At 47.9% G+C, this 17,941-nt stretch overlaps 2 protein-coding genes across 2 annotated transcripts in view; one reads left to right on the top strand and one right to left on the bottom strand.

Moving 5' to 3' along the window:
* Positions 1 to 3,998, top strand: part of CA14 (carbonic anhydrase 14) — a 199,684-nt gene extending 195,686 nt beyond the window's left edge. Inside the window, exon 11 of the mRNA XM_078670381.1 lies at positions 2,766 to 3,998. Within this exon, the coding sequence (XP_078526507.1) occupies positions 2,766 to 2,853 (88 nt within the window). The 3' untranslated portion in view covers positions 2,854 to 3,998. The remainder of the gene's footprint in view (positions 1 to 2,765) is intronic.
* CIART (circadian associated repressor of transcription) overlaps positions 1 to 17,941 on the bottom strand; it is a 469,491-nt gene that overhangs the window by 405,633 nt on the left and 45,917 nt on the right. The gene's annotated exons all lie outside the window — the stretch shown is intronic.

The following is a 17,941-nucleotide window of genomic DNA, read 5'->3' as shown; positions in this document are numbered from 1 at the left end:
GTTGCCTCTATATTTCTTTTGGCTCAGTTTGTTTTGTAATGTTCTTGTTGTTCACTCTTCTTATTTCATTCTTTATTTTGTTGTATTTCTTGTTGTGGGGATCTTTCTCTGTCCTTGTCCCTTTTTATTTCTTTATTTCTCTTTGTTTGCTGTGTTTTACGTTTTGCCTGCCCTTAAAATGGTTGTCCTGTGGCTCCTATTGCTGTTTTCCTTTAATGTCCCACTTAAGATGGCCGCCCTTGTTCCCGCGAGATTTCGCGATCGAAATCTCGCTTCTCCTGACTCTAAGATGGCCGCCGCGTTGCCCTGTCGTTCCTATTGGCTGCATTTGCCTGTCCCTAAAATGGCCACCGAGATTTTCGCCTCTCGCGAGACTTCGCTCTTCAAGTTTCAAACGCGAGAGCTTCACGCTTCTTGCCCTGCATTGGCGCTTCTTCCGGGTGCTCCTTACCGCGCTGTGTCGTTTTCATAGGTGGACGCTGATTGGGGTGGGCTCCCGTGTAGCTCCTTGTTGTCGGCGATCTCTTCTTTCACACGACGCGATCCTCATGCGTGTGGGGTCATCACCGTCCTTCGTCGCCAGTTGTCGTGTTCTGCTCGTGCGCCGGGAGGTACATCATACACGGGACACAGTTTCATCTCATACTCCTTTATTTGCACTGCTCATTACAGCGGGTTAGCATCTGGTCAGCTGCTGGTCAGCACGTCCGTCCCCGTCCACGTCCTAGCCATTGTGTGTTCCCCTTCCTGTCCCCGTCACCGGATCTTGTGTCCGGTGACTTTGTCACTCTGCCTGAGGCCCCACAGGGTCCTAATGCCCTACTGTCCATTGCCCACACTGTCGGGTCACGACACTGACAGTGATTAAAAGTCCCACTAAGTAAGTAATCTACTTGGGGAGAACAACGCTTTTAAAATACAAATCACAGTGTGAAAAACGGTAAAAATTAAAGCAGCAAGATTGCTGAGAGAGCCCCCGGCTTCCGCCTCAGGGGAGAGTAGAAATTGATGTTAAAACAGCGCGATAGCAATCAACGCGCTGTTACACCTGGCAGAGTTTAAATACTGTAGGGGAGTGGGAGGCGTCCTGCAGCTAGAGTGTAGGTCCCTGACCTCACTCAATATGGCGGCTGTCAGTGACGTTAAGTCCTACCTTTATTTTCACTGCGCCAGCTCCTACTCGGCTGCGCAGGGGTCGACAGAGCAATTTCCAGGCAAGAAATGCTGACAGTGATGAAAAGTCCCACTAAGTAAGTAATCTACTTGGGGAGAACAACGCTTTTAAAATACAAATCACAGTGTGAAAAACGGTAAAAATGAAAGCAGCAAGATTGCTGAGAGAGCCCCCGGCTTCCGCCTCAGGGGAGAGTACAAGCGGTTGTCCTTTTTCTTACCCAGGGATCCATATGAGGAATAGCATCTTGGAGATGTGTACTCTATACCACTTATTAGGTCTTATAATGAAACTACCATGAACTAGCATAGTAGGGCGTGAATAAATTGAAAGTGGTCAATAACTTCAAAGGTATCCCAAACGAGGGCAATTCAACGTGTTTGGACCAGGGCCCCAATTCCTTAAGATATCCCTGTGGTTCAATGCCATTGTCATTTTCCCACAATACAGGTGTAACCCTCTACCTAATTCTAAGCTTAGAACTTTTCTTCGATAATGGCAAAAGTTTTTATTAGTTTTCTATCCCAGATGGCGAGCAAATGAGCTAAACCAATGCTTAAAATGCTCTGTTACACTTATGCTTATTATTATGCTTGTTATAATTTTGTTGTTTCTCATGTAACTTCTATTGATTGGATATAGTGTCTTTATTCCTTTTATCCTATGTTTGGTTTCAATAAACTTGAACTTAAAATGCTCTGTTACAAAAAGAGGCCATGAGAGCCAGGGAGTTGCAGCTTTGCTTTGATGTTGTAAATCGAATCCATCCCAAGGCAGGCATCAATCTAAAGTTCATTATCCAGGTGTACATCCTTTTCAAACATGAATGCTTGGAAAAGAATCCCCCTCCATGTATGACTTTACCTGCCTTTTCTTCCTATTTTCTGAGTATCGTCTCCTCTACTGCATGCCTTTGCCTGTGTTTTTGCAGGTGTATTCCCCCCACGAGCCTTGTTTTTCTGTGTTCTTCGGGCGTGGCCCTGAACATCTCTGAGCCGATGCACTTGACCAAAGTTTAAAATCTAATTTGGGCTTGTATGAAGGGTGCTCATTGGCTCTTAAAATATTACGGATCAGCAGGTGTCCAAATAATCTCTAAGGTGGCCTGCTGACAGCGCCTATTCTGTAAGCTGGCTGCTACTGCTATTGCTGAATAGCTGGACCTGGACCGCTTTTGGACAGTGACCTGTCACCTCCTTCTCTTTCACAAAGAAACCCTTCTCTTGGTTTTGTATAAGTGGAGGAGGGGAACCTCCTCATCCTCACCGCACAGCGTATCTTCGCTCAGCGTCGCTTGAAGAACGCCAGGACCCAATAAAAGACAATTGATAGAAGCACTGCCATAGCAATGGGGAGTGTTGGGAGAGATGAGGTTTGAGATGTGGGAAAAGCGCATCACTGATGGTTTTGGGCTCGTTTCACTATCTGTATGCACAAGCAAAAGATAACTGCTACTTTTGTTCCTGTAGTAGAAGGCCATGTCAATCCGGTGTGAATCTAATAGTCTTCTCGTTTAACACTCGTCTCTGTGTGATTACTGTGTCTGTTTTCCTGTGGACTAACCGTGTCCTACTTTCTGCCCCCGGGACAGAGCAAGCAAAAGGACCGGACAGAAGGACATTGTGCTGAAATCCTCCAGTGCCCTCCCTTCTGAGCAGGACTCCAGTGCCAACATCTGAAAGCAATCCTGGGTGCCAACATCTGAAAGCAATCCTGGGAACAAAAAGACCTTTTGCAGAGTGTCAAGCGTATCCATTAGACAGATCACCGATGCCATGTCGGGCCCCTGCTGTACTCCAACTCTGAGACACACACCGGTGGACGCAGTGTCACGGACTCATGGTTTTGGGTGTTGCCCAACAGCTGAATGTTTGACACAGGATGAGCCAAATGGTACTTTTAGTGGCCTCTTACTACTCACATCACAGAGGACATACCGATAAGTCTACATGATGAAATATACTTGGGATCCTGAAATATATGCAGTTACCCTCTGAGGGCACCCTTCAACCAGTAGCTGTATGTAATTAGCACACTTAACCCTTTATGGGGTCCCTATCCTACCATTGGTACGCATTTTCTCCGTCACCTTCTACTCATCTTCAATTTAAACTTGAAAGGAGGGAATGCTGAATTGTCCAGCTGGCTCTCAAACCTGCTACCTACTGATTACAGCTAGAAGGCTCCAGTGATAAACCAAACAAGATACTGTATATGATCCCAAAAATTACTATAAAGAAATATCCAAATCTCTTGAGTTGCCAAACATGCTGGTATTTTCAGGAAAAAAATTACTTTTTGTTTACTTATCGGGTTGTAATGGAGATGAAAAGGAATCGAGAATATGTTTATTCCCGCAAGATCCCAACCCATTTTATAAAAAATAAGCTTGTTCATAATCTCCTCTATACTCTAGGAACATGCAGCTCTCTACTGATCCTTACTGACAAAGGACAACTGCAACCTGTGTACCTCTAGTAGAGGCAGATATTGAGTGTTGAAATATAGAGTAGAATTTAAACAAACTAGCGAGTTCAAACTTTCAACATACTAGATGTACAGCGAAACAAGGCCTGCCCTGGGCACCTGCAACGTTGTTGCATCACATAAGTGATCCACTTCATGTTTGAGGTTTGTTTCTAAATCCCTTCCGCGTTTAAATATGATTCAATAAATGGCAGGAGTAAGATGGGAGAATGAATTCTTCTCCACACTTAATTGATTTAAAGATTGTGTGGGAGGAAACTAACATTGAAAAGGCCTGAATTGGAAATTGAGACCATGATGTGAAATACTGAATTAAAAGTTCAGGAAATAGTTTTAATCACAATTGTCTAATGTTAATGTGTCATATCACTTGAACATTATGTGCCCTCGCCCTGTGAGTGTTCCCTGTCTTAGACAAACCAATTTTAGTCTCCCTGCCTTTGTGTCTGTGTAATTTGCCCAAGGTCACATAAGTATGACCTTATCTTATGTATGCGTCCAGACATCTCACTGCCAGGTTCAGAATCTGGGAGGAGGATAGAGGTGAAAGGCAGAAAGAGATGGTGCATGCAGGGTGGGGAGGTCTCCAGTCAAAAGGGGGGATGAAGATTGGACTGCGAAGGAAAGAGCCTGTGGAAGAGGACAGGGGACGATGAGGGCCAGGGAGGATGAGGGCAGGACGGAGAGGATGGTAAGAGAGAGAGGTAAGAAGGAGTGAACGAGTGGGGAGCAATTGATCTCACCAAAATAGGGTGTGTGTGTGAGAGAGAGAGAGAGAGAGAGAGAGAGAGAGAGAGAGAGAGAGAGAGAGAGAGAGAAGGGAAGAGGAAAAAAATAACAGGTAGAATGACGGAAGAAATAAGAAGTAAGTAGGTTAGAGACGCTTTGTACCGGTGGCATTAGCTCTATTAGCTGTTAGAATGTGAGATTGGTGGGTGGAAGTTCGTTAAAGTATTAACGTTTAGACTCCTGCTGCATTTCATTCATTCACAGCCTTACAATCAAGTGATACAGTACGTTTCAGCCCATTGCTGCATAAATATTTGTCCCATTATTACGTTGCTGCCAGTGCATTAAGTCTCTGAGCTGCCATAAATGAACAATCTGTACACTATTTATTTGTAGACACTGACCTTGTTGTATGAAGCAATGCCTGAAACAAGAACATTCAATGGTAGCTGCAGAAAGGAGAGACGAAAGTAATACGTGAGAGCATAAGCAGTGCATTGGTAGGGGCATAAGTTATAGTTGGCTCAGGTAACTCTAACTGCTAAATTTCACTGATTTTGTACAAGTGACGTCAGAGCCTAACTATAATGTCCGTGTAACCTTTGTTTTTTTCAGAGAATTTCTAAGTTTTTTAGATTTTAGTTCCTAACTGTAACCTGTAACCTTTCAGAGTGAGTGTGAGTGAGTACACGAGTGTCTCAGTGGGTGTGTGAGTGAGTGTGTGAGTGTCTCAATGGACATGTGAGTGTCTGAGTGGGCCTGGGAGTGGCTGCATAAGTGTTTCACTTTAGGGTGAGTGGGTGCACACACCCTCCTGTTACCTCCAGTAAGCCCCACACAGGGGGTTGCTGAAAGCTCTTCGAAGGCCCGTCCCCTTTCTCCACCACTCTGCAAACGCACCTCCTGGCACACTACTGGTTGTTTTTTTCAATATATATATATATATATATATTCAGTCAGTTGCAGGTGCTCCAAGTGAGGGAGACCACAAGGAAAGTTTTTTTCAGGGGTTTAATGGCAGCTTGCAAACACACGGTTATTCAGAAGCACCTCTCCGGTAATATGAACGCCGGACGCGTTTCGGGACCTTTCCCTTCATCTGCGGCGTGTAGTGAAGACAGCTGCTTGCTAGTAATGTCTCTGCGCACCTTCTTATGACGCCTGCCTCTCTGGCATGGCGGGACGCACAGCATCCTGGTTATGGTAGTGCGCCAGTACTTCACCTCAGTGGGTGTGCAAACAGTCCAAGTACTTTTAAAATAATGTTCCCCAGTGGGTGGTAGACGATGCCAACTGACACCTTGTGCCCCGCCTGTAGTTGCCAACCTGGTAAGCTGGCGCGTCGTCCTGCAACTAGCACCGGCTTGATTCCTTTCCTGAATCTCCAAACAACCAAACGGCATCAGGACAGGATCCGCTATGCATATGCGGCGGGCCTCACCTCGCGACCGTAGCTGGCCGCTAAAATTCAGTCAGTTGCAGGTGCTCCAAGTGAGGGAGACCACAAGGAAAGTTTTTTTCAGGGGTTTAATGGCAGCTTGCAAACACACGGTTATTCAGAAGCACCTCTCCGGTAATATGAACGCCGGACGCGTTTCGGGACCTTTCCCTTCATCTGCGGCGTGTAGTGAAGACAGCTGCTTGCTAGTAATGTCTCTGCGCACCTTCTTATGACGCCTGCCTCTCTGGCATGGCGGGACGCACAGCATCCTGGTTATGGTAGTGCGCCAGTACTTCACCTCAGTGGGTGTGCAAACAGTCCAAGTACTTTTAAAATAATGTTCCCCAGTGGGTGGTAGACGATGCCAACTGACACCTTGTGCCCCGCCTGTAGTTGCCAACCTGGTAAGCTGGCGCGTCGTCCTGCAACTAGCACCGGCTTGATTCCTTTCCTGAATCTCCAAACAACCAAACGGCATCAGGACAGGATCCGCTATGCATATGCGGCGGGCCTCACCTCGCGACCGTAGCTGGCCGCTAAAATTCAGTCAGTTGCAGGTGCTCCAAGTGAGGGAGACCACAAGGAAAGTTTTTTTCAGGGGTTTAATGGCAGCTTGCAAACACACGGTTATTCAGAAGCACCTCTCCGGTAATATGAACGCCGGACGCGTTTCGGGACCTTTCCCTTCATCTGCGGCGTGTAGTGAAGACAGCTGCTTGCTAGTAATGTCTCTGCGCACCTTCTTATGACGCCTGCCTCTCTGGCATGGCGGGACGCACAGCATCCTGGTTATGGTAGTGCGCCAGTACTTCACCTCAGTGGGTGTGCAAACAGTCCAAGTACTTTTAAAATAATGTTCCCCAGTGGGTGGTAGACGATGCCAACTGACACCTTGTGCCCCGCCTGTAGTTGCCAACCTGGTAAGCTGGCGCGTCGTCCTGCAACTAGCACCGGCTTGATTCCTTTCCTGAATCTCCAAACAACCAAACGGCATCAGGACAGGATCCGCTATGCATATGCGGCGGGCCTCACCTCGCGACCGTAGCTGGCCGCTAAAATTCAGTCAGTTGCAGGTGCTCCAAGTGAGGGAGACCACAAGGAAAGTTTTTTTCAGGGGTTTAATGGCAGCTTGCAAACACACGGTTATTCAGAAGCACCTCTCCGGTAATATGAACGCCGGACGCGTTTCGGGACCTTTCCCTTCATCTGCGGCGTGTAGTGAAGACAGCTGCTTGCTAGTAATGTCTCTGCGCACCTTCTTATGACGCCTGCCTCTCTGGCATGGCGGGACGCACAGCATCCTGGTTATGGTAGTGCGCCAGTACTTCACCTCAGTGGGTGTGCAAACAGTCCAAGTACTTTTAAAATAATGTTCCCCAGTGGGTGGTAGACGATGCCAACTGACACCTTGTGCCCCGCCTGTAGTTGCCAACCTGGTAAGCTGGCGCGTCGTCCTGCAACTAGCACCGGCTTGATTCCTTTCCTGAATCTCCAAACAACCAAACGGCATCAGGACAGGATCCGCTATGCATATGCGGCGGGCCTCACCTCGCGACCGTAGCTGGCCGCTAAAATTCAGTCAGTTGCAGGTGCTCCAAGTGAGGGAGACCACAAGGAAAGTTTTTTTCAGGGGTTTAATGGCAGCTTGCAAACACACGGTTATTCAGAAGCAGCTCTCCGGTAATATGAACGCCGGACGCGTTTCGGGACCTTTCCCTTCATCTGCGGCGTGTAGTGAAGACAGCTGCTTGCTAGTAATGTCTCTGCGCACCTTCTTATGACGCCTGCCTCTCTGGCATGGCGGGACGCACAGCATCCTGGTTATGGTAGTGCGCCAGTACTTCACCTCAGTGGGTGTGCAAACAGTCCAAGTACTTTTAAAATAATGTTCCCCAGTGGGTGGTAGACGATGCCAACTGACACCTTGTGCCCCGCCTGTAGTTGCCAACCTGGTAAGCTGGCGCGTCGTCCTGCAACTAGCACCGGCTTGATTCCTTTCCTGAATCTCCAAACAACCAAACGGCATCAGGACAGGATCCGCTATGCATATGCGGCGGGCCTCACCTCGCGACCGTAGCTGGCCGCTAAAATTCAGTCAGTTGCAGGTGCTCCAAGTGAGGGAGACCACAAGGAAAGTTTTTTTCAGGGGTTTAATGGCAGCTTGCAAACACACGGTTATTCAGAAGCACCTCTCCGGTAATATGAACGCCGGACGCGTTTCGGGACCTTTCCCTTCATCTGCGGCGTGTAGTGAAGACAGCTGCTTGCTAGTAATGTCTCTGCGCACCTTCTTATGACGCCTGCCTCTCTGGCATGGCGGGACGCACAGCATCCTGGTTATGGTAGTGCGCCAGTACTTCACCTCAGTGGGTGTGCAAACAGTCCAAGTACTTTTAAAATAATGTTCCCCAGTGGGTGGTAGACGATGCCAACTGACACCTTGTGCCCCGCCTGTAGTTGCCAACCTGGTAAGCTGGCGCGTCGTCCTGCAACTAGCACCGGCTTGATTCCTTTCCTGAATCTCCAAACAACCAAACGGCATCAGGACAGGATCCGCTATGCATATGCGGCGGGCCTCACCTCGCGACCGTAGCTGGCCGCTAAAATTCAGTCAGTTGCAGGTGCTCCAAGTGAGGGAGACCACAAGGAAAGTTTTTTTCAGGGGTTTAATGGCAGCTTGCAAACACACGGTTATTCAGAAGCACCTCTCCGGTAATATGAACGCCGGACGCGTTTCGGGACCTTTCCCTTTATCTGCGGCGTGTAGTGAAGACAGCTGCTTGCTAGTAATGTCTCTGCGCACCTTCTTATGACGCCTGCCTCTCTGGCATGGCGGGACGCACAGCATCCTGGTTATGGTAGTGCGCCAGTACTTCACCTCAGTGGGTGTGCAAACAGTCCAAGTACTTTTAAAATAATGTTCCCCAGTGGGTGGTAGACGATGCCAACTGACACCTTGTGCCCCGCCTGTAGTTGCCAACCTGGTAAGCTGGCGCGTCGTCCTGCAACTAGCACCGGCTTGATTCCTTTCCTGAATCTCCAAACAACCAAACGGCATCAGGACAGGATCCGCTATGCATATGCGGCGGGCCTCACCTCGCGACCGTAGCTGGCCGCTAAAATTCAGTCAGTTGCAGGTGCTCCAAGTGAGGGAGACCACAAGGAAAGTTTTTTTCAGGGGTTTAATGGCAGCTTGCAAACACACGGTTATTCAGAAGCACCTCTCCGGTAATATGAACGCCGGACGCGTTTCGGGACCTTTCCCTTCATCTGCGGCGTGTAGTGAAGACAGCTGCTTGCTAGTAATGTCTCTGCGCACCTTCTTATGACGCCTGCCTCTCTGGCATGGCGGGACGCACAGCATCCTGGTTATGGTAGTGCGCCAGTACTTCACCTCAGTGGGTGTGCAAACAGTCCAAGTACTTTTAAAATAATGTTCCCCAGTGGGTGGTAGACGATGCCAACTGACACCTTGTGCCCCGCCTGTAGTTGCCAACCTGGTAAGCTGGCGCGTCGTCCTGCAACTAGCACCGGCTTGATTCCTTTCCTGAATCTCCAAACAACCAAACGGCATCAGGACAGGATCCGCTATGCATATGCGGCGGGCCTCACCTCGCGACCGTAGCTGGCCGCTAAAATTCAGTCAGTTGCAGGTGCTCCAAGTGAGGGAGACCACAAGGAAAGTTTTTTTCAGGGGTTTAATGGCAGCTTGCAAACACACGGTTATTCAGAAGCACCTCTCCGGTAATATGAACACCGGACGCGTTTCGGGACCTTTCCCTTCATCTGCGGCGTGTAGTGAAGACAGCTGCTTGCTAGTAATGTCTCTGCGCACCTTCTTATGACGCCTGCCTCTCTGGCATGGCGGGACGCACAGCATCCTGGTTATGGTAGTGCGCCAGTACTTCACCTCAGTGGGTGTGCAAACAGTCCAAGTACTTTTAAAATAATGTTCCCCAGTGGGTGGTAGACGATGCCAACTGACACCTTGTGCCCCACCTGTAGTTGCCAACCTGGTAAGCTGGCGCGTCGTCCTGCAACTAGCACCGGCTTGATTCCTTTCCTGAATCTCCAAACAACCAAACGGCATCAGGACAGGATCCGCTATGCATATGCGGCGGGCCTCACCTCGCGACCGTAGCTGGCCGCTAAAATTCAGTCAGTTGCAGGTGCTCCAAGTGAGGGAGACCACAAGGAAAGTTTTTTTCAGGGGTTTAATGGCAGCTTGCAAACACACGGTTATTCAGAAGCACCTCTCCGGTAATATGAACGCCGGACGCGTTTCGGGACCTTTCCCTTCATCTGCGGCGTGTAGTGAAGACAGCTGCTTGCTAGTAATGTCTCTGCGCACCTTCTTATGACGCCTGCCTCTCTGGCATGGCGGGACGCACAGCATCCTGGTTATGGTAGTGCGCCAGTACTTCACCTCAGTGGGTGTGCAAACAGTCCAAGTACTTTTAAAATAATGTTCCCCAGTGGGTGGTAGACGATGCCAACTGACACCTTGTGCCCCGCCTGTAGTTGCCAACCTGGTAAGCTGGCGCGTCGTCCTGCAACTAGCACCGGCTTGATTCCTTTCCTGAATCTCCAAACAACCAAACGGCATCAGGACAGGATCCGCTATGCATATGCGGCGGGCCTCACCTCGCGACCGTAGCTGGCCGCTAAAATTCAGTCAGTTGCAGGTGCTCCAAGTGAGGGAGACCACAAGGAAAGTTTTTTTCAGGGGTTTAATGGCAGCTTGCAAACACACGGTTATTCAGAAGCACCTCTCCGGTAATATGAACGCCGGACGCGTTTCGGGACCTTTCCCTTCATCTGCGGCGTGTAGTGAAGACAGCTGCTTGCTAGTAATGTCTCTGCGCACCTTCTTATGACGCCTGCCTCTCTGGCATGGCGGGACGCACAGCATCCTGGTTATGGTAGTGCGCCAGTACTTCACCTCAGTGGGTGTGCAAACAGTCCAAGTACTTTTAAAATAATGTTCCCCAGTGGGTGGTAGACGATGCCAACTGACACCTTGTGCCCCGCCTGTAGTTGCCAACCTGGTAAGCTGGCGCGTCGTCCTGCAACTAGCACCGGCTTGATTCCTTTCCTGAATCTCCAAACAACCAAACGGCATCAGGACAGGATCCGCTATGCATATGCGGCGGGCCTCACCTCGCGACCGTAGCTGGCCGCTAAAATTCAGTCAGTTGCAGGTGCTCCAAGTGAGGGAGACCACAAGGAAAGTTTTTTTCAGGGGTTTAATGGCAGCTTGCAAACACACGGTTATTCAGAAGCACCTCTCCGGTAATATGAACGCCGGACGCGTTTCGGGACCTTTCCCTTCATCTGCGGCGTGTAGTGAAGACAGCTGCTTGCTAGTAATGTCTCTGCGCACCTTCTTATGACGCCTGCCTCTCTGGCATGGCGGGACGCACAGCATCCTGGTTATGGTAGTGCGCCAGTACTTCACCTCAGTGGGTGTGCAAACAGTCCAAGTACTTTTAAAATAATGTTCCCCAGTGGGTGGTAGACGATGCCAACTGACACCTTGTGCCCCGCCTGTAGTTGCCAACCTGGTAAGCTGGCGCGTCGTCCTGCAACTAGCACCGGCTTGATTCCTTTCCTGAATCTCCAAACAACCAAACGGCATCAGGACAGGATCCGCTATGCATATGCGGCGGGCCTCACCTCGCGACCGTAGCTGGCCGCTAAAATTCAGTCAGTTGCAGGTGCTCCAAGTGAGGGAGACCACAAGGAAAGTTTTTTTCAGGGGTTTAATGGCAGCTTGCAAACACACGGTTATTCAGAAGCACCTCTCCGGTAATATGAACACCGGACGCGTTTCGGGACCTTTCCCTTCATCTGCGGCGTGTAGTGAAGACAGCTGCTTGCTAGTAATGTCTCTGCGCACCTTCTTATGACGCCTGCCTCTCTGGCATGGCGGGACGCACAGCATCCTGGTTATGGTAGTGCGCCAGTACTTCACCTCAGTGGGTGTGCAAACAGTCCAAGTACTTTTAAAATAATGTTCCCCAGTGGGTGGTAGACGATGCCAACTGACACCTTGTGCCCCGCCTGTAGTTGCCAACCTGGTAAGCTGGCGCGTCGTCCTGCAACTAGCACCGGCTTGATTCCTTTCCTGAATCTCCAAACAACCAAACGGCATCAGGACAGGATCCGCTATGCATATGCGGCGGGCCTCACCTCGCGACCGTAGCTGGCCGCTAAAATTCAGTCAGTTGCAGGTGCTCCAAGTGAGGGAGACCACAAGGAAAGTTTTTTTTCAGGGGTTTAATGGCAGCTTGCAAACACACGGTTATTCAGAAGCACCTCTCCGGTAATATGAACGCCGGACGCGTTTCGGGACCTTTCCCTTCATCTGCGGCGTGTAGTGAAGACAGCTGCTTGCTAGTAATGTCTCTGCGCACCTTCTTATGACGCCTGCCTCTCTGGCATGGCGGGACGCACAGCATCCTGGTTATGGTAGTGCGCCAGTACTTCACCTCAGTGGGTGTGCAAACAGTCCAAGTACTTTTAAAATAATGTTCCCCAGTGGGTGGTAGACGATGCCAACTGACACCTTGTGCCCCGCCTGTAGTTGCCAACCTGGTAAGCTGGCGCGTCGTCCTGCAACTAGCACCGGCTTGATTCCTTTCCTGAATCTCCAAACAACCTCACTTGGAGCACCTGCAACTGACTGAATTTTAGCGGCCAGCTACGGTCGCGAGGTGAGGCCCGCCGCATATGCATAGCGGATCCTGTCCTGATGCCGTTTGGTTGTTTGGAGATTCAGGAAAGGAATCAAGCCGGTGCTAGTTGCAGGACGACGCGCCAGCTTACCAGGTTGGCAACTACAGGCGGGGCACAAGGTGTCAGTTGGCATCGTCTACCACCCACTGGGGAACATTATTTTAAAAGTACTTGGACTGTTTGCACACCCACTGAGGTGAAGTACTGGCGCACTACCATAACCAGGATGCTGTGCGTCCCGCCATGCCAGAGAGGCAGGCGTCATAAGAAGGTGCGCAGAGACATTACTAGCAAGCAGCTGTCTTCACTACACGCCGCAGATGAAGGGAAAGGTCCCGAAACGCGTCCGGCGTTCATATTACCGGAGAGGTGCTTCTGAATAACCGTGTGTTTGCAAGCTGCCATTAAACCCCTGAAAAAAACTTTCCTTGTGGTCTCCCTCACTTGGAGCACCTGCAACTGACTGAAATATATATATATATATATATATCAGCTCCAAAACACAAAAGCGCCGCACTCCCAGGCGGGTGCTTCCGTTGCGAGGGTGCACTCGCAAATCCAATACTGCTCCACCTCCCAGAAACGTAAACTTCTCGTAGGAAGGAAGGAAAGCACTCACGGAAGTACAATTCTCTAGTTTATTTATTTTAACACAGCAAACTAACGCGTTTCGGTCGGAACCTTTGTCTAAGTTTACCGAACCGACAGAGGCGTTACTTTTTATACATCCGGGTCACAGAAATCAACATAGGACATGCCTTCGAGGAGGGGAAAAGGAAAAGAGGGGAAGCGTGAGCGCCATATTAGAATGTTCAAATGTCAATGAAAAATAAATCTACTGACACATCACAATAGCTCCCTCGATGGGCGATTCAATGTAACAGTGCAAAATTAATTCATGAATAAACACTGATGTCACGCGCCCCTTCTCAACTGTAAATACATTAGAACACAGATGTACAGTGAACAAAGAAGGTCCACATCCGTTTTCCATATCCCCACAGACTTCATAGGTGTATAACTCGTTAGGATGCAATCAAGCCCTGGATGGGCTACACAAATACAATGAAAATAAAATTAAAAAGTTCAACCCTTGAACCCTAGAGGACCCACACTCTATACATAATAACAAAAAACACAAAAACAAAACCAACACCAATAACCAAAACAAGATCAAAACACCATCACACTTGTCATAAAAATCATAATCAAAATCAATCTCAGTATCAATAACCTGTGCAGTACGAAGAGAAGAAATTGAAAATAGATTGGAATTCAATAAATGAAATGAAAATGAAATAAAATAAAGATCTATCCTAGAAATACTCCAAAACCTAAAATTAGATAATGCAGCCAAATTCATATATCTAGGTAAGTCCGTATTACATGTAGAGGAAAACCAAAATTGTCATAGATAAAACATGACATGACTGCAACAGTAACATACTAAGAATGGATGCAGAACAAGAAACATGTCGACAGACTCAAATCAATCCCATATTGTCAATCTTCATCAAGGGTTACCTGCAGAGATACCCAGTCGAACATGCATACAGTATCAGATTCTAATTCATGATCGACAAGTGGTACTATTACATGCACATCTGAGACAAACCAGAGGACACTACTCCCCCAAATGATATGACAGTTCTTCATGTATATTCATACCCATAGGCACTTTGGTTTGTAAATCAATTATGTACCTGGACTCGAGTCTACGGAGTCTGACAAGCCTGTCACCTCCTCTCGGGTTCAAAGGCACATAATCCAGGCCAAAGAAGCTTAACTGGTCCCTATTGCGCTTGTGTACTTGATCGAAGTGGCGCGCCACAGGGTACGCCTCATTGAAGTTGGCAATAGCGTGCATGTGCTCCAAGACTCTCATCTTCAGAGGATTAACCGTGCTGCCGATGTACCACAGCCCGCACGGGCATGTGAGGCAGTATACGCAGTAAGGAGTAGAGCAGGTTATAAATTTCTTGATCCTCCGCTGTATCCCAGTATTAGGGATAGTGTAAGATCGTACTCTTTTGCTGAACTTGCACGCCTTGCATTTCCCACAAGGGGAAAAACCGCAGATTTCACCAAAGGCGTTGGTCTTGGGGGACTCAGTGGAATGGCTCTGCACCAGATCATTCTTGATGGAACGAGCCTTCCGATAAGTAATCTGGGGATTAGTGGGTAAATCATCTTTGAGTAGGTGATCTGTTTGCAAGATATGCCAACTTTTCTTAAAAGTTTTACTCAGAAATGCCGCATCTTGGGAAAAGGTAGTTATTAACCTAAATTTACCCCCACTCTTAGCTGTTGTGTTTGCGCTTTTACTTTTCAACAGATCTTCTCTGTGTGTCGAGTTAGCTCTTTTATAGGCATCATAGAGGATTTCCCCCCCGTACCCTCTCGACTTGAAACGTTCTATACACTGATTGGCTGCCATATGAAATTCCTTGTCGTCCGTACAGTTACGCCTTATCCTTAGTAACTCCCCATAGGGGATACTCTTCACAAGGCTGACAGGGTGACTGCTAGTGGCTCTTAGGATACTGTTACCCGCTGTGGGTTTGCGAAAGGGTTTGCTTTTAAGTGTACCTCCCTCTACATAGATAGTCACATCCAGGTAGTTAACAGTGGTTTGACTCACCTCACCTGAAAATTCAAGGTTCACACTATTCTCATTCAGTATCCCCATGTACTGTTTAGCACTCTCAGTTGTGCCGTTCCAGACAATAAATAGATCGTCTATGAAACGATACCAACTGATCAGATTACGAGTCCACGGTGCATTATCTGCTCCCCAGGCCACCTGCTCCTCCCACCAGCCCACGAACAAGTTCGCGTAGCTGGGGGCGAAGCAGGTGCCCATCGCAGTCCCTGACAACTGCCGAAACAGTTCTTGCTGGAAAAGGAAAATGTTGTTGGTTAGGCAAAATTGGATAAATTCCATTAACATGCAACTATGCCTCATAAATTTTATAGGTCTCTGGTCCAAATAGTACTTTATGGCCAACAGACCATCACCATGATCAATAGCGGTGTAGAGGCTAGTGATGTCTAACACCATCAGGGTATAGCCTTCCTTCCATTCGATCTTGCTTAATTTTTCAAGAAAATCTGTAGTGTCACAGATATGTGATTTCAGTTTCAGAACAAAAGGTAGCAAGAAATAATCCACAAACATGGATAAATGTTCAGTGAGACTCCCCTGTGACGCAACGATCGGTCTCCCAGGGGGGTGCAGTGGGGTTCTTGTGCACCTTTGGGAGATGATAAAAAGTTGGAATGATGGGGTTTAGGCGTCTCAAAAACATAAATTCATCCATTTCAAGGAGGCCTTCGTTGTGCCATTTCGTAATCAGCGTATGATAGTTGGTGATGCTCATTTGGTATTCTTTCTCAGTGATCACCTGGTACGTCGATTTGCAATTCAATTGTCTTTCTGCCTCCTTATTGTAACTCTCCTTAGTTTGCAACACAATGTTACCGCCTTTGTCCGCGGGTTTATACACTATGTTTTTATCTCTGCATAAGGATTTAAGAGCCAGATTCTGTGCTTTGGAGAAATTGCCCTCCCGATCCTTTTTCAAGAAGTGCTGTTTATTTCGAAATGTCTTCAAGTCCTTTATGACGGCATCCGCAAACACATCAATGGCATCATATGCTAATTGAGGGTTAGGTAGAGACAGGTTTAAAAGGGGTTGTTTCTCCTTCTTGTGCCACTCCTATGGTGGAAACTTGTTGTGACGCACTCAATGCAGTGTGATTCTCCGTGTCATTCTCATCACAAAGGTCCTCCAATACCATAACTGCACCAAGATCTCTGATCATGAGACTATCAGTCTCCAAAGGTCTCCTTGTTTTTCTTTTTTGTGTAGTGGTTTGCACTTTGGTCTTAAAAAACTTGTGCAATTTAAGCTTACGGGTAAACTTGTAGAGATCAATCCGAGTCTGTGCAAATTCCAAACGTCTTTGCGGGCAGAAGTTCAAACCCAACTTAAGGACTGATTCCTCAGTCACAGACAAACTTTTATTGGTCAGGTTTACAATGGTATGACTCTCTCCTTCAGTCACTTCCGTTTGTTGTACACCCTTCTGCTCCGTGTTACCGGTGGTGAGATCGATCTTTTTGCGCCCCCTCTGCCCCCGCCTCGTTTTCCTCCTGCTCCTCTCTCTCTATGTATATACACATATATACATGAATGGATGAATAAATGAATGAAAGGGCATTTATATAGCGCACTGTTACTCCAGAGATTGTCCTGTCGCTCTGCACTTCTACAAATACTACACCGGGGACCAAAGCAGATTAAAGCTAAATTAAAGAGCCAAGTCTTTAGTTTATGTCTGAACACGGATATAGCTGAGGTGGCCTGAAGCTCAGGAGGTTGTTTATTCCAGGCAGATGGTTCTAAAAAAGAAAAAGATAAGCCTACGGCACTAGATCGTCAGATCCTGGGAATTTTGACCAAATAAGCATTGGTGGAGCGAAGACATCTGGAAGGAGCATAGTAACTAATCTTTGCCCTAAGATATCCAGTGCCATTCTGGTTAAGGGCCATATGTACTAGAACAAGGGTCTTAAATAAAAGTCTCTTTTTTACAGGAAGCAAGTGCAAAGCACGCAAGTGAGCAGATACCGAGGATCTCAAAGGCAGTCCCAAGAGAGTGCGGGCAGCTGCATTCTGGACCACCTGTAGTTTTTCGATGAGTTAATCCGGAAGGCCCAGATACAAGGCATTGCAATAACCAAGCCTTGAAGTTATAAGAGCTTCTATCACCAGTTTCCTGGCAGTGAAAAATAGAAAGTGAAAAAAATTTCTTAGGACGCACAGGAGTCCAAAGCAGGTCCCTACTACAGCATTTACCCGAGGAACAAATAAGAGACAATCATCAAACTTGATGCCTAAATTCTTCACAGTATTCACATGGTGCTCAAGGGGAGGTGCGACTGCAGGCCAGAAAGACTGCCAATTTAAGGGGCCTTTACTCCACAAAACAGAAGCTCAGTTTTCCCTTCATTGCATTTAAGCTGATGGTAAGATAGCTACTGGAAGACAGCTGACGGACAGGTTTTAATTTTTTCACCAGGGAAATCTGCATCCTGCTCACAGGAAAACAGAATGTGGGTGTCATCAGTGTAAGAGATTGTTTTTGCTCCCAGGGCATCTGCAAGTAAGGCAAGAGGGGTAAGGTATATAATAAATAGATTAGGGCTTAAAGCGGATCACTGAGGTACTCCCACATGCAGTTCGCATGACCCAGACGAGAAAGACCTCTTGACCACAATCTTCAAGAAATGAGGAAAGCCAGTCTAAAGCGTTACTGCCAAATCCGATAGATTGGAGACAGGCTAGAAGATTGGCATGGGATACCGT

Source organism: Lissotriton helveticus, chromosome 12 (assembly GCF_964261635.1).
Source record: "Lissotriton helveticus chromosome 12, aLisHel1.1, whole genome shotgun sequence".
NCBI lineage: Eukaryota > Metazoa > Chordata > Amphibia > Caudata > Salamandridae > Lissotriton > Lissotriton helveticus.
Note: the sequence above shows the minus strand (reverse complement) of the source record. Positions and strands in the feature narration are given on the sequence as shown.